Source organism: Mastigoproctus giganteus, chromosome 10 (assembly GCF_048544385.1).
Source record: "Mastigoproctus giganteus isolate SK-2022 chromosome 10, ASM4854438v1, whole genome shotgun sequence".
Classification (NCBI taxonomy): Eukaryota; Metazoa; Arthropoda; class Arachnida; order Uropygi; family Thelyphonidae; genus Mastigoproctus; species Mastigoproctus giganteus.
The window spans coordinates 226,980,196-227,003,946 of NC_143584.1; the positions used below are offsets into that span (position 1 = coordinate 226,980,196).

Genomic DNA, 23,751 nt, shown 5'->3' on the forward strand with positions numbered 1-23,751 from the left:
ACAGCCAAAAAAAAAAAAAAAAAAAAACGCTGCGAACTCACCCCTACGTTCGTTCCTGTCCAGCTCCGCCTTAAATTTATTTAGTCTATCAACTTCCACAACAAAGGATTGAAATCTGTTCCACCAACCAACTACCCGCTGGCTAAAGGCAAGCTTCCGCACATCTATGCTACATCTCTCTTTCCTCAATTTGAATTTATGTCCTCTCAGGTGATTATTCTGAGAAGGGGAAGAATCCCATCAGCATTGAGCATGCTCAAACCATTCAAGGCTTTACACACCTCAATCCGATCACCTCGCAGGTGCCTAGTCTCCAGACACTGTAATTTGCAAAACTTAAGCCTTTCTTTGTAAGAGCAACCCTTTGTTCCATTCACTAATCTTGTTGTCCTCTGTACTCGTTCGAACAGCTCTACATCCTTCTTAAAGGCGCCTCGGTAGCCAGGTCGGAAGGCGCAGCAGTGCGTAGTACACGCTTCTTGCTTAGACCGGGGTTCGAGCCCATCATCACCAAATACGGAGGATGCGGAAAGGTCAGGGAATGACCACCGCATATTCCCGGAGCAATATTGCCTTAGTTGCTAATGCTCCTAATAACAAACGAACAAACAATCCTTAAAATGAGGCCCCCAGACCTGTATACAATCATCCCCAGGTCCTTTTCATTCTCTACTACTATCGGTGTAGTACCACAGAGTTGATACGTTACTCTGGGGTTACTGCTTCCCATATGTAGTACTTTACATTTGTCAATGTTAAATTTCATTTGCCACCTCTCAGCCCATCTGCTCAACTTTTCTAGATCCTGTTGCAGCAGCGTACTGTCATTAGTGTCCTTAACAACCCTGCCAACCTTCGTATAGTGTTCAAACTTGGCATGAAGCTTGATATACCATAATCAATATCATTTATAAATACAGAAAACAATAATGGACCCAACGCTGAACCGTGAGGGACTCCACTAATCACATTAGTCCACGATGAGTAGTGTCCATTGATTACCACTCTCTGCCTTCTCCCACTCAACCATCTCTTTATCCATAGCATGAATTTGCCATGAAAGCCAAACTGCTCCAATTTGTTCAGCAGTCTTCCATGTGAAACAGTATCAAAAGCCTTTCTAAGATCCAAATATATGATATCAAAGTTTTTCCATCCATCCAGTTCCTTTGTGACCACATCATAGTATCCAAACAAATTGGTGAGGCAAGACTCTCCCTTAATAAAACCATGCTGTGTCCGAGCTATAACTGAAGTCTTGTCTAGATGATCCTGCAGTGCGTCTTTAACCTGTGCCTCCATTAATTTTCCTGGAACAGAAGTTAAACAGGTCTATAATTACTTGTGTCGCCCTTTGATTCTCCTTTGTGAATTGGGGTCACATTTGGGCTCTCCAGTCCATGGGTACCTGCCCTGAGTCCAAAGAATCTCTCATAATCATGGCTAAGGGTTTGCTTACTTCCTTTGCTGCCTCCTTTAATATAACTGGATAGATTAGCATTAGCATTAGTAGAGGCATTTGATGCAAGAAAGCAAGCTTATGCAGCATCAGCCAAAAAAAAAAAAAAAAAAAAAAAAAAAAGTAACATAAATAAATAAAAATAACCACTTCCACTTCACCCCTCTGTTCGTTCGAAATACCTGTCCAGCTGAGCCTTAAACTTATTTAGGCTATCAACTTCCACGACAAGGGATGGAAGTCTGTTCCACCCACCAACCACCCGCTGGCTAAAGGCAAATTTCCGCACATCTATCCTACATCTGTCTTTCCTCAATTTGAATTTATGCCCTCTCAGGTGATTTTTCTGAGCTAGAGGAAGAATCCCATCAGCATTGAGCATGCTCAAACCATTCAAGGCTTTGTACACCTCTATCAGATCACCCCGCTGGTGCCTAGTTTCCAGACACTGTAATTTGCAAAACTTAAGCCTTTCTTCGTAAGAGAACCCCTTTGTCCCATTCACCAATCTAGTTGCCCTTCTCTGTACTCGTTCCAGCAGCTCTACATCCTTCCTGAAATGAGGCCTCCAGGCCTGTATACAGTACCCTAGGTGTGGTCTGACCATTGCCTTATACAAGGGAATAATCACCTCCTTATCCCTGCTAGAAAAATTCCTATATATCATTGACAATACACCATGAGCTACTCTTGCAGCTCGTCTGCACTGCTCACAGAACTTCATATCTGCCTGCACCACCACCCCCAGGTCCCTTTCATTCTCTACCACTGTCAGTGTAGTACCACAGAGTTGATACGTTGTTCTGGGGTTGCTGTTTCCCATATGTAGTACTTTACATTTGTCAACGTTAAACTTCATTTGCCACCTCGAAGCCCATCTGCTCAACCTTTCCAAATCCTGTTGCAGCAGCATAGTGTCAGTAGTGTCCTTGACAACCCTGCCAACCTTCGTATCGTCTGCAAACTTGGACATTAAGCCTGATATACCATCATCAATATCATTTATAAATACAGAAAACAATAAAGGCCCCAATACTGAACCCTGCGGGACTCCACTAATAACATTAGTCCACGATGAGCAGTGTCCATTGATTACCACTCTCTGTCTTCTCCCCCTCAACCACCCCTTTATCCATAGCAGCAACTTGCCTCCAATGCCACACTGCTCCAATTTGTGCAGCAGTCTTCCATGTGCAACAGTATCAAAAGCCTTTCTAAGATCCAAGTATATAATATCAAAGTTATTCCCTGCATCCAGTTCTTTTGTGACTGCATCATAGTATCCAATCAAATTGGTCAGGCAAGACTTCCCCTTAACAAAACCATGCTGTGTCCTAGCTATAACTGAAGTCTTCTCTAGATGATCCTGCAGTGCTTCTTTCACCAGTGCCTCCATTAATTTTCCGGGAATAGTAGTTAAACTCACAGGTCTATAATTACTTGTGTCAGCCTTTGATCCCCCTTTGTGAATTGGGGTCACATTTGCACATCTCCAGTCAATGGGTACCTCCCCTGAGTCCAAGGAAGCTCTCATAATTATGGCTAAGGGTTTGCTTACCTCCTTTGCTGCCTCCTTTAATATAACTGGATAGATCCCATCCACCCCAGGTGCCTTTCTTGTGTTTATCTTCAACAATTTCTCCTCCACTTTGCTCTCAGTTATTACAAGATTCTCTAGCTTACTGCTAGAGTTGAATACACCTCTGGCATTCCCCTCGCTGAATAACTCCTCATGTGTGAATGTCGATGCAAAATATTTATTTAGTTTGTTAGCTACCCGAGCAGGGTCATCAACAGTTGACCCATCGATCTCTAGTGGACCAATCTGATTCATCCCCTTCCTTCTAGAGTTTACATAAGTAAAGAACTCTTTGCTGTTTTTCTTCGCATCCCTTGCCAAGGATCTCTCGTAATCTGCCTTCGCCTGCCTAACCTCCTTTGTAACTTGGTTACAGATCAACTTGTATCTATCATAGGCGTCCGTGTCACGTGTTAATTTGTATGTATCCCATGCATTTTTCTTCTCTGCCATATGCCTCATTAGTTCATCTGACAACCATTTAGGCCTAAACCTTGAACAATATTTCTTAGTTGGTATGTAAAGCCTAGTAGCTTCCACGATAAGTTCTTTGAATGCTTCCCATTTTGAATTTGCTGTTGGCAATATCATCAGTTGATCCCACTGTATAGAATTTAAATACTGTCTCAGTCCATTGTAGTCGCCTTTACGAAAGCAATACCCCTTCCCTTTACCCCTAATGGTAGTTACCTCTTTGAGTAACTCCCACTTCAGCACACTGTGATCACTGCCACCAAGTGGTTCATTTATCTGCAGATTCTTAATGCATGAAGATCTCATCATATTTGTTAATTAGATCACACTAATAGAAAAGCCCAACAAACCGGAAACTGCAAATTGTTTTTATTGTTTTATGGTAACCTCCAGAAATGTGCTACTCTTCTCATGCTATCGCGCACACGAAATTTCTGTTGGAACAGAAAAATGTGAGCTGAAAACATGAGTTTGTCTACAGGATCACCTGTTATCTTGTAAATACAGCGAATGACAATAGTGTGTCCCCGACCACTACAACTACAGTAAATATAGCACTTGATGTGTGACATATTTTAAACCTCGTAAACTTGTAAGTATTGTTGCGCAGGTCGCTACGTTCAGCTTGGTGCCAAGTTTTCGTTCACCTGGGATTACTTGCAAACGAAATCGCGCATGAGCCAAAGCCAAAATCGCGTATATACTCGCATTATTCCCGAATATATTAGTCGCGTAAGAGCAAATTCACGTTGCTAAAATGTGCGTTATACCAGAACTGACAGTACTTGCTGTTGGTCTGCGCTGTAGCACAGTGGTATCGTCACTGTCCTCCCCACACTGGGTGGAAAAGGTCTGGGTTCGAATCCCGTCGATGACGCGAGGAACTTTAATGGGCTTTTTTCACTCCGTGGCTGAGTTAGTTGGTCTCATGCGTAGATAGCAAGGTTTTTCTCCCCCGTAACTGGGGTTTTTTCGTCCAGCAAAACAGGCAAATCAACCATAGAACATACGCAATTTACACACACAAATACAGGTTAATGTATTTAATTACGGGCAACCCTAATAATAATAATAATAATAGTACTTGCTGTTGAATGACAGAGCAAAAATAAGAATAGGAGTGTGTTATAGGCCTAATGACTGGAATGAGTACAATGAACAATTCTACAGAGAAATAGAGTGGGCTAGTAAATCAGAATGTCTTATAATGGGAGATTTTAACCTCCCAGATATTGACTGGAACTTGTGGGTTGGTCACTCACACACTAGTCAGACTTTTGTGGATTTATTGGATGATTGTTTTCTGCAGCAGCATGTTCGAGAGGCAACCAGAGAGAGTAATACTCTTGATCTGGTTATCAGCAGTGATCATTCCTGTATTAAGAATTTGCAGATACAGGACCCACTAGGTGGCAGTGATCACAGTGTACTGATTTGGGATTTACTTAAAGATATAATTACCATCAGGGGTAAAGGAAATGGTTTTTGCTTCCGTAAAGGTGAGTACAGTGGTCTCAGACAGTTTTTAAATTCTGTACAGTGGGATCAACTCACGATGTTACCAACAGTAAATTCTAAGTGGGAAGCACTCAAGGAATTAATCGTGGAAGCTGCTAAAATTTTCATTCCTATTAAGAAATATTGTTCAAGGTTTAGGTCTAAATGGTTATCAAATGAACTAATGTGACTCGTGACAGACGAAAAATGCATGGGATGCATATAAATTATCAAGAGACTCAGAAGCCTATTATTTTATTATTATTTTAGGGTTGCCCGTAATTAAATATATTAACCCGTATTTGTGTCTGTAAATTGCGTATGTTCTATGGTTGATTTGCCTGTTTTGCTGGACGAAAAAACCCCCGTTACTGAAGAGAAAGACCTTGCTATCTACGCATGAGACCAACTAACTCAGCCACGGAGTGAAAAAAGCCCATTAAAGTTCCTCGCGTCATCGACGGGATTCGAACCCAGGCCTTTTCCACCCGGTGTGGGGAATACGGTGACGATACCACTGTGCTAACCGCGCAGACTCAGAAGCCTATGGCAGATATAAGCTAGTCTGTAATCAGGTCACAAAGGAGGTTAGGCAGGCGAAGGCAGATTAGGAAAAATCTTTGGCAAAGGATGCTAAGAAAAACAGCAAGGATTTCTTTACTTATATAAACTCTAAAAGTAAGGGGATGAATCTGATTGCTCCACTTGATATCGATGGTTCGACTGTTGTTGATCCTGCTCAGATAGCAAACAAACTCAATGGATATTTTGCATCTTCATTCACACATGATGAGTTATTAAGGTTTGAAAATGGCAAAAGGTTATCAAATTGTAGCAGGCTGCTTAATGATTTTGTAATAACTGAGAGCAAGTGGAGGAGAAATTGTTGAAGTTAAACTTAAGAAAGGCACCTGTGGTGGATGGAATCTATCCAGTTATATTAAAGGAGGTGGCAAAGCAACTAAACAAACCCTTAGCCATAATTATGAGAGCATCCTTGGGATCAGGGGAGGTCCCCACGGAATGGAGATGTGCAAATGTATCCCCAATTAACAAAGGGGGATCGAAGGGTGACACGAGTAATTACAGCCCAGTTAGTTTAACTTCTGTTCTGGGTAAAATGATGGAGTCACTGGTTAAAGATGCATTGCAGGATCATCTAGGCAAGACTGCAGCAATAATTCAGATACAGCATGGGTTTGTTAAGGGAAAGTGTTGTCTGACAAATTTGATAAGATATTATGATGTGGTTACAAAGGAGCTGGATGCAAAAAATAATTTTTATATCATATATTTCGATTTCAGGAAAGCTTTTGACACTGTTGCGCATGGAAGACTATTGTACAAATTGGAGCAGAATGGTATTAAGGGTAAGTTGCTACAATGGATAAAAGGATGATTGAGTGGGAGAAGACAGACGGTGGTAATCAATGGGTGCTGCTCTTCGTGGACTAATGTTATTAGTGGAGGTCCACAGGGTTCGGTGTTGGGTCCACTGTTGCTTTGTATATTAATCAATGATATTGATGAAGGTATATCAGGCTTAATGTCGAAGTTTGCAGATGATACAAAGGTTGGCAGGGTTGTTAATGACAGTAATGGCAGTGTGCTACTGCACCAGGATCTAGAAAATTTGGGCAGATGGACTAAGAAGTGGCAACTGAAGTTTAACCTTGACAAATGCAAAGTACTGCATATTGGTAGAAGTAACCACAGAGAAACGTACCAACTGTGTGGTACTACACTTAAGGTGGTAGAAAATGAAAAAGACCTGGGAGTAATTGTGCAGGCAGATATGAAGTTTTCTGAGGAATGCAGACAGGCTGCCAGGGCAGGTCATGGGGTTTTGTCAATGATATATAGGAATTTTGCTAGTAGGGAAAAGGAGGTGATTGTCTCTCTGTATACGGCAATGGTCAGGCTACACCTTGTGTATTGCGTACGGGTCTGGAGGCCTCATTTTAGGAAGGATGTACATTTGGTTGAGCATGTACAGAGAAGGGCAACAAGATTGGTGAGGGGAATGGAGGGAGCCTCTTACCAAGAGAGGCTTAAGTTTTGCAAATTGCCGTGACTGGAGACTAGGCACCTGCGCGGTGATCTGATTGAGGTGTATAAGGCCTTGAATGGGTTGAGCACGCTGAATTCTGATGGGATCCTTCCACTTGTTCAGATTACGAATCTAAGGGGGCATAAATTCAAATTAAGAAAATACATATGTAGAATAGATGTGCGGAAATTTGGCTTTAGCCCGCGGGTGGTTAATTGCTGGAACAAACTTCCATCTTACGTTGTGGAAGTTGATAGATTAAATAAATTTAAGGAGGAACTGGACAGGCATTTGGAGGGAATGGTGTGATTTTTTTTTTTTTTTTTGGCTGTTGCTGCATAACATACATTTGCTTTCTTGCATCACATGCCACTACTACTACTACTACAACGTTCCCTGAGATGTGCCAACGGAATACAACGTTGAAAAATCACTTAGAATAAAAATTAAATCATAAGTAAGCCAAAATTTTTTAGGAGAATAATAAAGAATTAACATTTAGGTATAAAATTGTAAAGACTAACCAAGTTATTTATTTTATGAAATCTGTACTAAATAAATATAATTTAAAAAATTCTTATTTGTTAAGCATTAAATTATGAAAATTGACTGCATAGATGTTTACATTTTTATTATTATTTAAAAATATTCCACCAAACCCGCGTGATGCATTTTCAGTTTCTTTTTCATCAGACCACTCTTGATCTCGAGTCAGTGGCCGAACGATATTTTATTAACAATGATAGAACATATTTTTTTGGATTGAATTGGAATTAATAAACATGAGACTAGCCAAATTTGAAATTAGCAAGGATGCCCTGAAATCTGTTATAATATTATTCATGGTCAGGTGCGAGAGTGCATAGCACGCCTTCCTTGAGTGGACTGGGGTTCTAGCCCGTGACTACTAAATACGATAAATATTTGTATTGACATTTAGCATTAGCATTAGCATTAGTAGAGGCATTTGATGCAAGAAAGCAAGCTTATGCAGCATCAGCCAAAAAAAAAAAAAAAAAAAAAAAAAAAAAAAGTAACATAAATAAATAAAAATAACCACTTCCACTTCACCCCTCTGTTCGTTCGAAATACCTGTCCAGCTGAGCCTTAAACTTATTTAGGCTATCAACTTCCACGACAAGGGATGGAAGTCTGTTCCACCCACCAACCACCCGCTGGCTAAAGGCAAATTTCCGCACATCTATCCTACATCTGTCTTTCCTCAATTTGAATTTATGCCCTCTCAGGTGATTTTTCTGAGCTAGAGGAAGAATCCCATCAGCATTGAGCATGCTCAAACCATTCAAGGCTTTGTACACCTCTATCAGATCACCCCGCTGGTGCCTAGTTTCCAGACACTGTAATTTGCAAAACTTAAGCCTTTCTTCGTAAGAGAACCCCTTTGTCCCATTCACCAATCTAGTTGCCCTTCTCTGTACTCGTTCCAGCAGCTCTACATCCTTCCTGAAATGAGGCCTCCAGGCCTGTATACAGTACTCTAGGTGTGGCCTGACCATTGCCTTATACAAGGGAATAATCACCTCCTTATCCCTGCTAGAAAAATTCCTATATATCATTGACAATACACCATGAGCTACTCTTGCAGCTCGTCTGCACTGCTCAGAAAACTTCATATCTGCCTGCACCACCACCCCCAGGTCCCTTTCATTCTCTATCACTGTCAGTGTAGTACCACAGAGTTGATACGTTGCTCTGGGGTTGCTGTTTCCCATATGTAGTACTTTACATTTGTCAATGTTAAACTTCATTTGCCACCTCGAAGCCCATCTGCTCAACCTTTCCAAATCCTGTTGCAGCAGCATAGTGTCAGTAGTGTCCTTGACAACCCTGCCAACCTTCGTATCGTCTGCAAACTTGGACATTAAGCCTGATATACCATCATCAATATCATTTATAAATACAGAAAACAATAAAGGCCCCAATACTGAACCCTGCGGGACTCCACTAATAACATTAGTCCACGATGAGCAGTGTCCATTGATTACCACTCTCTGTCTTCTCCCCCTCAACCACCCCTTTATCCATAGCAGCAACTTGCCTCCAATGCCACACTGCTCCAATTTGTGCAGCAGTCTTCCATGTGCAACAGTATCAAAAGCCTTTCTAAGATCCAAATATATAATATCAAAGTTATTCCCTGCATCCAGTTCTTTTGTGACTGCATCATAGTATCCAATCAAATTGGTCAGGCAAGACTTCCCCTTAACAAAACCATGCTGTGTCCTAGCTATAACTGAAGTCTTGTCTAGATGATCCTGCAGTGCTTCTTTCACCAGTGCCTCCATTAATTTTCCGGGAACAGAAGTTAAACTCACAGGTCTATAATTACTTGTGTCAGCCTTTGATCCCCCTTTGTGAATTGGGGTCACATTTGCACATCTCCAGTCAATGGGTACCTCCCCTGAGTCCAAGGAAGCTCTCATAATTATGGCTAAGGGTTTGCTTACCTCCTTTGCTGCCTCCTTTAATATAACTGGATAGATCCCATCCACCCCAGGTGCCTTTCTTGTGTTTATCTTCAACAATTTCTCCTCCACTTTGCTCTCAGTTATTACAAGATTCTCTAGCTTACTGCTAGAGTTGAATACACCTCTGGCATTCCCCTCGCTGAATAACTCCTCATGTGTGAATGTCGATGCAAAATATTCATTTAGTTTGTTAGCTACCCGAGCAGGGTCATCAACAGTTGACCCATCGATCTCAAGTGGACCAATCTGATTCATCCCCTTCCTTCTAGAGTTTACATAAGTAAAGAACTCTTTGCTGTTTTTCTTCGCATCCCTTGCCAAGGATCTCTCGTAATCTGCCTTCGCCTGCCTAACCTCCTTTGTAACTTGGTTACAGATCAACTTGTATCTATCATAGGCGTCCGTGTCACGTGTTAATTTGTATGTATCCCATGCATTTTTCTTCTCTGCCATATGCCTCATTAGTTCATCTGACAACCATTTAGGCCTAAACCTTGAACAATATTTCTTAGTTGGTATGTAAAGCCTAGTAGCTTCCACGATAAGTTCTTTGAATGCTTCCCATTTTGAATTTGCTGTTGGCAATATCATCAGTTGATCCCACTGTATAGAATTTAAATACTGTCTCAGTCCATTGTAGTCGCCTTTACGAAAGCAATACCCCTTCCCTTTACCCCTAATGGTAGTTACCTCTTTGAGTAACTCCCACTTCAGCACCCTGTGATCACTGCCACCAAGTGGTTCATTTATCTGCAGATTCTTAATGCATGAAGAATCACTACTGATAATCAAATCAAGAGTATTACTCCCTCTTGTAAACTCTACTGACTTGGTTGTCGTGCCGGAGTATAAACAGAAAATTTTATCCCCTGTCATTTTCTGCCTTGAAGGGAATTTGTCACTTACCAATGTACGCCTATATTTTAAATTTGGTAGGACAAATAAAGATTTATTTATTTATTCTCTTACACTCAACTGCTGAGCCAAGCAACGTTGAAATTGTTTCGAAAACAGGGTTTAAATTTTCTGGCCTAACTGAACATTTTCAGTGTAGTCTTAGTCCCCAATTGCTAATATTTCGTCTGGGTTAAAGCGAAAGTTAAAGTTAATTACAAAAAGAGCAAGGTACTTACTCAAGTAAATATGAGAAGATTGTCCTCACAACCACAACAAACTGTACGCTTTTCATTCTATGAAACGAGTTCAGGGAATCCTGTGAGTACACTATTTTGATAGGTGGCAGTACTAAAACTGATTACAAAACTAAAACAACTTCTGGGCGCGAACTTAAATACAGAGTAATCAAAGAATATTACCGGTTTGTATACACATGCTAATAAAAGTGTTTAAAAAGATAAAACTATAAGTATTGCCTAAGAATCAAATTATAACAAATTTACTTTTTTAATTTTCAGTAAATATTTTAATAATACTGTATTTGTTTTTTCAATTCTTTCGAAAACCAGAATGCATACGCCATACACCTAAAAAAAAAAAAAAAAAAAATTCCAGAGGATACGTCGAATTTTAGACTTTTTTTAGTTGTTCGAAGGCTGACTTATACGCCGGAATATACAGTACTTTACATAATAATTTAAATTTTAAGAGTCCTTTCGTTATATCTTTAGCTACTTCTTCGAATTCGATTTCAATAAAGCGGTAAGTACTTGTGCAGTAATTTAAGGTAGTCTGAGACCCTGGAACATATTATTACAGACCCTTTTATAATGTTTGTCATATATACAGGCTACCAGAGTATTTAACTTGAGGAGACATGCTGGCGGTAGGCATTTGCTAGGTAACACATTTCTACTAATTATAGTAATTTTCGGCCTATGTTTTCTCACTAAAATTTTGGAGATATATTATATTATTATTAGCTGTATGGTGCAAGGAAGCCTGAGGCTCATGCTGCACCAGCCAAAAAAAAAAAAAAAAAAAAAAATTCCCAAGTTACCAGAGAGAGAGAGAGAGAGAGAGAGACAAAAGTAGAAGGAAATCATCACGCTCAAAAATTTTATAGGTATTGAATCACCAGTATAATGAAACAGTTTGGAATAGAATACATCCATATTTTATCTTCATAAAATATATGCATACACTGCATGGTTAGTTTATTAGGTTCATAACAGTATTGAAGTTGAAGGTGGGAAGTGTTGATAAATGCACCGGAGAGAGACAGGACAAAAAGAATTGGAAAAATAGAGGTTGAGAACTACTCTGCCACACAGCCGAAATTTAAGGAATTTCGACTAGCACCCTAAGGAATAAAATTATACAGAAAGGCTTACAAAAAAATTATATTCCATAGAAAACCTGCTAACAGTGACTTACCAGGAGAAAAGGCTCTGACTGGCACTAGATTAGCCGAGAGAGCGATGGCTGACCGTGAAATAGGGAGTTGACAATTAGGAGAGTGGAAACATAGCTACTTCAAGATATAGTGACTTCAAAGCTGTATGCAAGGGGCGTCGTTGAGGCCATGTTATGTCAAGGAACTGGTTATATTCTTACTATGTGTATATCATATCCAAAAAATTTCATTACTTCATACAGCATGTCCCCCCTCCTACCTTTTGTTACCGCTGAATACACCATGAATTGTCAAACTAATACAGGAAACTTATCTGCAAAAAGATCTAAACCTTCCAAACATTTCCAAATATTTCATTTCACAAATATACGTGGTTTCAGTTATAATCTCAAGGATGTCCATTTCCACTTACAGTCTGCCAAACCCCACGTACTTTTTCTGACGAAAGGAATCATACAGAACGCTGTATGATTCCTTTCGCTTCAAAGGTGGTACTTGTGCATAAGTCTGTTCTGATATTTCCTGTCAAAGACAGTAATTATGAATCTCCTCTCACTAACTGCTTACTCTGGGTGATGGTAGATGGCTCTCGGTCTTTTAACTTCTCCACTAATGCTGGTGTTCCCCAAGGTTCAGTTCTTTCTCCCACTCTTTTCCTCTTGTTTATCAATGGCCACAAATCCTATCCATAGTTTTGCTGATGATATCACATTGTATTCTACCTTCCAATTTGAGAACAGACTTATGCACAAGTACCATCTTTGAAGCAAAAGGAATCATACAGCAAATAATTCAACTAAGTTATCTTTGCCCTGTTTACAACTTCAACTTCTCAAATATCCACTACCAATATTTCACTATAAAGAAATATGACCTCTTCAACAACGAAAAATACTGTAATTCAACTCAGAAATACAGCAAAATATGAGAAATAAATCAGAAATAAGTGGGAATGAAAAAATTTTCTAACATTTTAAAACAATTAATTTATTAATACACACATTAAGAAATGACTACCTACATGATGCGCACAAGATATTAGTACACTTTTAAGAATTATGTCATAAAATATTTGGTTATTTTTTGTTGTACACTGGATTTTACTGTACCTTGTTCATAAAAGTGTTCACATTTGTTTAAGCACTCAAATATATTTTCAGGTTCATTTTCTTCACACTGAACGCCTTGACGCAAATTTTCAAATGCTGCCAACATTTCATTTAATATTGCCCTCATTGCTTTCGTTGCCCTCAATTTCATACAACTCATCGTCAATATTCTCACTAGTTCTTTGAAAACTCTCCAAAACGTTGGAGTCACTCAGATATGCAGCTACTATGACATGACATCGTTATCAACTCCTAAAAATTCTTCAAGAACAATTTCTCCACTGATCAAACCTCTCGCTTGGAGTTCTTCCCAAGATTGCTAAATGTCTTGTAGCAGTTCATCCCTCTCATCACTGTTAATCGGCATTTTAGCAAAACCTGCTTTTGCTAAAAGCAGGATCAAAGGGAGACACAGGTAATTACAGACCTGTTAGTTTAACTTCTGTTCCAGGGAAATTAATGGAGGCACTGGTTAAAGAAACATTGCAGGATCATCTAGACAAGACTTCAGTTATAGCTCGGACACAGCATGGGTTTGTTAAGGGGAAGTCTTGTGTGACCAATTTGATTGGATACTATGATGTAGTCACAAAGGAACTGGATGCAAAGAATAACTTTGAAATCATATATTTGGATCTTAGAAAACCCTTTGATACTGTTGCACATGGAAGACTTCTACACAAATTGCAGCAGTGTGACATTGGAGGCAAATTGCTGCTATGGATAAAGGGATAGTTGAGTGGGAGAAGACAGAGAGTGGTAATCAATGGACACTGCTCTTTGTGGACTAATGTTATTAGTGGAGTCCCTCAGGGTTCAGTTTTGGGTTCATTGTTGTTTTCTGTATTTATAAATGATATTGATGATGGCATATCAGGCTTAATGTCCAAGTTTTCAGACGATACAAAGGTTGGCAGGGTTGTTAATGGCACTAATGACAGTACCCTGCTGCAACGGGATCTAGAAAAGTTGAGCAGATGGGCTGAGAGGTGGCAAATGAAGTTTAACATTGGCAAATGTAAAGTACTACATATGGAAAGCAGTAATCCCAGAGTAACATATCAACTCTGTGGTACCACACTGATAGTGGTAGAGCATGAAAAGGACCTGGGGGTAATTGTGCAGCAGATATGAAGTTTTCTGAGCAGTGCAGACAGTTTGCAAGAGTAGCTCATGGTGTCTTGTCAATGATATACAGGAATTTTTCTAGCAGGGATAAGGAGGTGATTATTCCCTTGTATAAAGCAATGGTCAGGCCACACCTTGAGTACTGTATACAGGTCTGGAGGCCTCATTTTAAGAAGGATGTAGAGCTGTTGGAACGAGTACAGAGAAGGGCAACAAGATTAGTGAATGGAACAAAGGGTTGCTCTTACAAAGAAAGGCTTAAGTTTTGCAAATTACAGTGTCTGGAGACTAGGCACCTGCGAGGTGATCTGATTGAGTTGTATAAAGCATTGAATGGTTTGAGCATGCTCAATGCTGACGGGATTCTTTCTCGTGCTCAGAATAATCGCCTGAGAGGGCATAAATTCAAATTGAGGAAAGACGGTTGTAGGATAGATGTGTGGAAGTTTGCCTTTAGCCAGCGGGTGGTTGATTGCTGGAACAAACTTCCATCTGTCGTAGAAGTTGATAGCTTAAATAGATTCAAGGCAGAACTTGACAAACATTTGGAGCGAGTGGATGGGTGAAATAAGGGGTTTTTTTTTTTTTTTTTTTGGCTGATGCTATATAAGCTTGCTTTCTTGCATCATGTGCCTTTGCTAATGCTAAACAATTCTTAATTGTTGTTTATGTCACATCTTGACTCCAAACCTTTGCCAACTCTGATATGCCCATCTGCAAATCTATAACAGAATCTATAGATTAGTTGGTTGGTTTCTATTCTCAGTATAATTTTTTTCAGTATGCGCCTTCGGTAGTGCATTTTAAAATTCTTGATAACGCTGTGGTCCATTGGCTGCAGTTTAGACGAGGTATTCAGAGGGAAGAAAACAAGCTTCACGCTTGTAATTTTTGAAATTACTGATTGAGGTGGGCAGAGAAGTTTTCGACAATCAAAGTGATCTTTCTGTTTTATTTCGTCAACTTTCTATTAAATTTTAAAATCCACCGTTCAAAAATTTCACTTGTCATCCAAGCTTTTTTGTCGTAAAAGGTAAAGTGCAGCCATTATTAACCCACTGCAGGATGGAAGCCTCATCAACAATTCATGCTGAGGGAAATGGACCATTATCTGCCACGTTGGTCCAGTGCGGGTTGGCAAATCGACCGTATTCCGCAGTCAGGGGCTCGGACCCCGGTCTACTCAAAGGGCGTGTGCTACTGCACTCCTGCTCCTGACCACTCGGCTGCGGAGGACTACAACTTTTGTCGTAGTTGTAATCCAAATCTAACGATGTTACTCCTTTGAAACATGGGGGTTGTTTACTTTTGCCTATTACCAAAAGCTTCAGTTTTGCATTACCAGCCATATTTGCACTAACCAAAACTGTAATTCTCTCCTTACTATTTTTACCACCTACACATTTATCATCTTTAAAAGTCAGTGTCTTTTTCAGCAAACATTTAAAAAATAGACCTGTTTCATCAAAGTTGGATATGTCTTTGGGCTCGTAGTCCTCTATAATTTAAACTGTTTTTTCCAATGGGTACAGTCTTCTTCAATTACAACCCCACTTTCACCAGAAATTACTTTGTTGAGTAAGCCATTTGTCCAGCCAACCAGACATGGCTTTGAAAGTTTTATACCCTAGAAAAGATGTGTACTCCATATACTCCATAGCCTTTTCTTTTATTAATGGCCCTATTATTAGCATGTTTTGGTCTTGAATCAACTTCACCCACTTAAAAATGGCTTCATCTACATCTTCATACAGGCATAATTTTGCACGCTTTGGGCTGGGTCCTGTTTCCTCAAACAGTTTGAGAATTGAAACACAGTTTTTCAGAATGGTTGATACACTACTGGCAGGGACACCAAATTTTAAAGCGATTTCTTTTTTTTTTTTAATGCCGCAATTTACATTATTAAGCACTTCCACTTTTTTCACTACACTCAAGGATTTCCTCTTAGACATTATAAGGTTACTTGCACAGCAGCTAAAACAAACTGATTTAGGGTTGGTTGATTTAGAGATTTCTTAGGTGCATCGGCAACTATGGCCATAGCATGCCTCTGATTTAGGGACAATTTGTACCAACCATACAGAGACAGGTGAAATTTAATGAACGTGTGAATGATACATTTAACAACAGATGAATTTCCCGGATAGCAGAAAATCACTATCTCCTAATTCTCTAATAGGGTGCTTACAATAGAATACAGGTTGACCAGAGCCAATGTTTGTGTGGAGAATATTCCTTAATCTTTGCCGACTGTGGACACATAGATAACAGTTGACCAGTGCAACTTCTCGCTACCGTAAATGTTTTACAGGCAACACTAAATTGTGGAATGCTCTTAAGAATTAAACCCTTTAGCTATTTAAAGCTAAAGTGATAAAATGATTAATTCTTAATCTTTTTAGCTCTTAATTTGTGTTTTGTACAGAAATTTTCTTTGTTATACGGAAACTATTTCCAATGTAATGACCAAGGGGAAATCAAAAAAGTTCACTACATAGAAAAATTTGCTATATGGAAGTTAGTTAAAGAGAGGCCCGACTGTATATGGTTTTAAGTGCACTCTGAATATATCTTTAGCTCATTTTAGCCCATTTCTGTAAGATGCAGTCTTTCAGAAATGGGCTAAAATAACTAGGGGTACCAGTGGATGGATATCTTGGAGAACTAATATCAAAGATTATCACTGAGGAATACAACTGTACATTATAACTGCATTTTCTAATATTATGATAGGGTAGTGTTATATGGTCTACTGCCATTTTATATGCAATAGGTGCTGTGAGTCTTTTCAATGCTGTTAGCATCTCATCATTTTTCCTCAATAATTTCTTATAGGGAATTACAGAAAAAATAAAAATATTTCAGATCTAAGACTTGCAGATCATGGAGCATAAAGAAATGTCTGTTTGGAGTTCTTCAGAACAGCTACTACTCATGACTGCTTTTACATTGCACAGCCTTCGACTTGGATAGAATATGTTAAGGAGAATTTGAAAACTCATTGTCATTTTCTGAGAATGTGTCTTATAGGGTAAATGTAAGAAACATAAAGCTAACTGATTAAAGATGAAACGGACTTTGTGACTGTCAATATTACCTGAATTATTAATTATAAAAATTACTGTTTATACATATTTATTTAATAACTCATAAATCCATGAAACTGATATGTTATATTAATTCTATTTCACTCATATCTTTTACAGATATCTGTGTGCAATAATCAGCATGGCTCTGTCTTCAGATAGCAAAAGCAGAAATATTAAGATGGAAGGAAAATGGAAATTATGCACCTGCTGTAAAGATATTTTGATGAGCAAAAATTTCCGGGTAAAATTGTCATTCTTATTCCCTCAAGTTCCTTTATAAATTACAAACTTAAAACAGGAATTGTTTCTTTATAAAATCAGTTTATGTAAGAAAATTAGGAACATTATGTGAATGATAATATATACTTGCATGTATGCCAATGCTAGAAGTATAGTAAATAAATTTGATGGATTTGAAGTGTTGTCAAGACATCAAAGGCGGATATTGTTGGGATATCAGAGACGTGGTGTCACACAGATATAAGGAATGCCGAACTGGAATTTGGGGAGTACAATGTGTACAGAAAGGATAGACAGGATAGGAAGGGAGGAGGTGTTATGCTGTTAATAAAGAAAAACATAAAATCAAAAGAAGTGCATCCAGTTGATATAGATGAACAGTGCACTGTTGAGTCTGTTTGGTGTGACATAAGCACTGCGAAAGCAAAAATAAGAGTAGGAGTGTGTTATAGGCCTAATGACTCGAATGAGTACAATGAACAATTGTACAGAGAAATAGAGTGGGCTAGTAAATCTGAATGTCTTATAATGGGGGATTTTAATTTCCCAGATATTGACTGGAACTTGTGGGTTGGGCACTCACACACTAGTCAGACTTTTGTGGATTTATTGGATGATTGTTTTCTGCAGCAGCATGTTCGAGAGGCAACCAGAGAAAGTAACATTCTTGATCTGGTTATCAGCAGTGATCATTCATGTATTAGGAATTTGCAGATAAAAGAACCACTAGGTGGCAGTGATCACAGTGTACTGACGTGGGATTTACTTAAAGATTTAATTACCATCAGGGGTAAAGGAAAGGGTTTTTGCTTCCGTAAAGGCGAGTACAGTGGTCTCCGACAGTTTTTAAATTCTGTACAGTGGGATCAACTGACGATGTTACCAACAGTAAATTCTAAGTGGGAAGCATTCAAGGAATTAATCGTGGAAGCTACTAAAAGTTTCATACCTATTAAGAAATACTGTTCAAGGTTTAGGCCTAAATGGTTGTCAAATGAACTAATGAGACTCGTAACAGAGAAGAAAAATGCATGGGATGCATATAAATTATCAACCGACTCAGAAGCCTATGGCAGATATAAGTTAATCTGTAATCAGGTCACAAAGGAGGTGAGGCAGGCGAAGGCAGATTACGAGAAATCCTTGGCAAAAGATGCTAAGAAAAACAGCAAGGATTTCTTTACTTATATAAACTCATAAAGGAAGGGGATGAATCTGATTGGTCCACTTGACATCGATGGTTCGACTGTTGATGATCCTGCTCAGATAGCAAGCAAATTGAATGAGTCTTTTGCATCTACATTCACACGTGAGGAATTATTAAGGTTTGAAAATGGCAGGAGGTTATCAGATTGTAGCAGGGTGCTTAATGATCTTGTAATAACTGAGAGCAAAGTGGAAGAGAAATTGTTGAAGTTAAACGTAAGAAAAGCACCTGGGGTCGATGGGATCTATCCAGTTATATTAAAGGAGGCGGCAAAGCAACTAAGCAAACCCTTAGCCATAATTATGAGAGCATCCTTGGACTCAGGGGAGGTTCCCACGGACTGGAGATGTGCAAATGTATCCCCAATTCACAAAGGGGGATCGAAGGATGACACGAATAATTACAGACCAGTTAGTTTAACTTCTGTTCCGGGTAAAATAATGGAGTCGCTGGTTAAAGATGCATTGCAGGATCATCTAGACAAGACTGCAGCAATAATTCAGACACAGCATGGGTTTGTTAAGGGAAAGTCTTGTCTGACAAATTTGATAGGATATTATGATGTGATTACAAAGGAACTGGATGCAAAAAATAATTTTGATATCATATATTTGGATTTCAGGAAAGCTTTTGACATTGTTGCGCATGGAAGACTATTGTACAAATTGGAGCAGAATGGTATTAAGGGTAAGTTGCTACAATGGATAAAAGGATGGTTAAGTGCGAGAAGACAGAGGGTGGTAATCAATGGGTTCTGCTCTTCTTGGACTAATGTTATTAGTGGAGTCCCACAGGGTTCGGTGTTAGGTCCACTGTTGTTTTGTATATTTATCAATGATATTGATGAAGGCATATCAGGCTTAATGTCGAAGTTTGCAGATGATACAAAGGTTGGCAGGGTTGTTAATGACAGTAATGGCAGTGTGCTACTGCAACAGGATCTAGATAATTTGGGCAGATGGGCTAAGAAGTGGCAACTGAAGTTTAACCTTGACAAATGCAAAGTACTGCATATGGGTAGAAGTAACCCCAGAGAAACTTACCAACTGTGTGGTACTACACTTAAGGTGGTAGAAAATGAAAAAGACCTGGGAGTAATTGTGCAGTCAGATATGAAGTTCTCTGAGCAATGCAGACAGGCTGCCAGGGCAGGTCATGGGGTTTTGTCAATGATATATAGGAATTTTGCTAGCAGGGAAAAGGAGGTGATTGTCCCTCTGTATAAGGCAATGGTCAGGCCACGCCTTGAGTACTGCGTACAGGTCTGGAGGCCTCATTTCAGGAAGGATGTAGATTTACTTGAGCGTGTACAGAGAAGGGCAACAAGATTGGTGAGGGGAATGAAGGGATCCTCTTACCAAGAGAGGCTTAAGTTCTGCAAATTGCAGGGGCTGGAGACTAGGCATCTGCGCGGTGATCTGATTGAGGTATATAAGGCCTTGAATGGGTTGAGCACGCTGAATTCTGATGGGATCCTTCCACTTGTTCAGATTACAAACCTAAGGGGGCATAAATTCAAATTAAGGAAAGACAGATGTAGAATAGATGTGCGGAAATTTGCCTTTAGCCAGCGGGTGGTTAATTGCTGGAACAAACTTCCATCTGTCGTTGTGGAAGTTGATAGGTTGAATAAATTTAAGGAGGAACTGGACAGGCATTTGGAGGGAATGGTGTGATTTTTTTTTTTTTTTTTTTTTTTTTGGCTGATGCTGCATAAGCTCATACATTTGCTTTCTTGCATCACATGCCACTACTACTACTACTATAAGTTCTTATAGCAGAATAGAAAGTAAAAATATAGGACACAATTTGACATAACCTATTGCTGGATAAGTTTCAAAGTACTGTTAGTAACTAACGTGTGGATTATTATTTATTATTTTTTTTTATTGTTTAAGAATATTAAACTTATAGTTATAAGTTTTATAACTATTGTATAACTATTGTATATTTTATAACTATTGTATAACTATTGTTTATTACTAATTCCTAAATATTTCTAAATATTTATCAGCACATTGTCAAATATCTTTCAGTAAAATCATTTAAAAAATATTTTATTACTAAATTAAACAGATGAGTAATTACTAATCCATAAAAGAAAATTAACAATTATTAAAGACATTTTTATTACTCCAGGTTATACATGATCAAAGGCAGATATAGGTAGTTTTTTCTCTACCTGGCTATTCTTTTGACATAAAAATTTAATATAAATGGCAGATAGAAATAAAGATCATGTTACGGGAAAGAGAACTGACTGTTAATCCAGAACCTTTATTTCATTTATAATGAACCTCCACAGCATTTTGTAATCCACTTGGATGACAAATACTATTTACTCTTATGTTGAGCACTTTCCCTGGTGAAGATCTGATGTTTTATGAAGTTGTGCATTCTAGCAAAGAATGTTGCTGATAAACTAACTAAACTAAATTTCGAATATTGTACATAAAGGTATTGCTAATTATTATTTTTAACCTGTTTTACTTACTACACTACTAGTTAAATTGTTATTAATGTCCTGATTTATGGTGTCATTTGCAAATGACATAATTTCAGTTTCTAAATTAAGTTACTTAATTTCAGTTACTTAATGCATCCACATTCAAGGCAGCCCAAAAGTGAATGTGTGGTGTGATCTTATGAAGGACTTGATTATTGGACCATTCTTCTTCTTCTTGGAGGTTATCATTACAGGAATCGCATACCTAGATGTGCTGGTATGTGATTCCTGTAATGATAATCTCCTACAATACGCATTTTGTACATTTCCTACAGATTGCACACCTACAGCCAAACATAATCTTTCAGTAAATTGGAGCACTGCCTCATTGGAGCTTGCAGATGTGCACTGCTCAGAATGATACGTTCTCGAATTGTTGGATTGGGCATGGTGGACTGATGCCATTCCCCCCCCCCCTCATTCACCCGACAACTCTCTTAGATTTTTTCTTCTTGGACTATGTGAAAGACATTGTTTATTCCACCAAAGTGTCTAACATATGCATAGATGTATATCTATGCATAGATGCAATAGATGCATCATGCAAGCAGTTACTGCCATCATTGCAGATATGTTGGAGTGAAGCTGGAATGAAATAGAATATCATTTGGTGGACATTCTTCATTGCACCAAAATAATTCATTTAGAAGTCTGCTGACTTTCTTATTATAAACTGGTTGAGTTTTTTTAACCAATAAAGGTTATTAACATTTCCTGGTGCACTAATGGAATATATTGGATACTGTTGCACATGGAAGACTGCTACACAAATTGGAGCAGTGTGACATTGGAGGCAAATTGCTGCTATGGATAAAGGGGTGGTTGAGGGGGAGAAGACAGAGAGTGGTAATCAATGGACACTGCTCATCGTGGACTAATGTTATTAGTGGAGTCCCTCAGGGCTCAGTGTTGGGTCCATTATTGTTTTCTGTATTTATAAATGATATTGATGATGGTATATCAAGCTTAATGTCCAAGTTTGCAGATGATACAAAGGTTGGCAGGGTTGTCAAGGACACTACTGACACTATGCTGCTACAACAGGATCTGGAAAGGTTGAGCAGATGGGCTGAGAGGTGACAAATGTAAAGTACTACACATGGGAAACAGCAACCCCAGAGCAACGTATCAACTCTGTGGTACTACACTGACAGTGGTAGAGAATGAAAGGGACTTGGGGGTGATTGTGCAGGCAGATATGAAGTTCTCTGAGCAGTGCAGACAGGCTGCAAGAGTAGCTCATGGAGTATTGTCAATGATATACAGGAATTTTTCCAGCAGGGATAAGGAGGTGATTATTCCATTGTATAAGGCAATGGTCAGGCCACACCTAGAGTACTGTATACAGGTCTGGAGGCCTCATTTCAAGAAGGATGTAGAGCTGCTGGAACGAGTACAGAGAAGGGCAACAAGATTAGTGAATGGAACAAAGGGGTGCTCTTACAAAGAAAGGCTTAAGTTTTGCAAATTACAGTGTCTGGAGACTAGGCACCAGCGAGGTGATCTGATAGAGGTGTATAAAGCCTTGAATGGTTTAAGCATGCTCAATGCTGATGGGATTCTTCCTCTAGCTCAGAAAAATCGCCTGAGAGGGCATAAATTCAAATTGAGGAAAGACAGATGTAGGATAGACGTGCGGAAATTTGCCTTTAGCCAGCGGGTGGTTGGTTGGTGGAACAGACTGCCATCCCTTGTGGTGGAGGTTGATAGCCTAAATAAGTTTAAGGCTCAGCTGGACAGGTATTTTGAACGAACAGAGGGGTGAAGTGGAAGTGGGTTTTTTTTTTTTTTTTTTTTGGCTGATGCTGCATAAGCTTGCTTTCTTGCATCAAATGCCTCTACTAATGCTAATGCTAATTCAAAAAGGACACTTTGTATGCTGTACACAATAGCTCATGTGATATGTATGAAAAAAATAAATGATAATTGCCAGATTTCTATTGGTCCTATTTTAATGAAAGTTGGGAAGGCTTGACAGATCATTCTAACAGTGAAAAATGTAAAATTTCATGAAATGTCAGCCACTGGGAATAGTTATTAAATGCAGATGGGCAGACAAAGAAATAAATAATAATAGTGTTCCAGCAATCAACCACCCATTGGCTAAAGTTTGCCTTTAACCTGCTAGTTAAAGGCAAAGAATGCTGGTACAAACTTCCATCTGTTGTAGAAGTTGAGAGCTTAAATAAATTCAAGGCAGAACTAGACAAACATTTTGAGTGAATGGATGGGTGAAATGGGAAGGTGTTTTTTTTTTTTCTTTTTTGGCTGATGCTGTATATGCTTGCTTTCTTGCATAATGTGCCTCTTCTAATTCTAATAATTGCCAGATTTCTGTTGGTCTGATTTTAATGAAATTTGGAATGGCTCAAAATTCTTTCTAAAAGGCCCAAATATAAAATTTCATGAAAATCTGTTTACTGCAAGTTGAGTTGTTGCGAGCAAGCATATGGACGGACAAATGGGTGAACATGCTGAAGACAATAGACGCATTATGCATTTATGCAATCTATGCATAGATGCAATAGATACATTATGTGTATATACTAATGCAGCTAATAAAATGACAAAGTTGGTAAAAAAACAAGGACCTTGTTTTTTAGGTGC

General features: G+C 38.9%; 1 protein-coding gene across 1 annotated transcript in view; it reads left to right on the forward strand.

Moving 5' to 3' along the window:
• Positions 1–23,751, forward strand: part of LOC150080001 (uncharacterized) — a 276,163-nt gene that overhangs the window by 42,333 nt on the left and 210,079 nt on the right. Inside the window, exon 2 of the mRNA XM_090383329.1 lies at positions 17,309–17,432. Within this exon, the coding sequence (XP_090239455.1) occupies positions 17,331–17,432 (102 nt within the window). The 5' untranslated portion in view covers positions 17,309–17,330. The remainder of the gene's footprint in view (positions 1–17,308; positions 17,433–23,751) is intronic.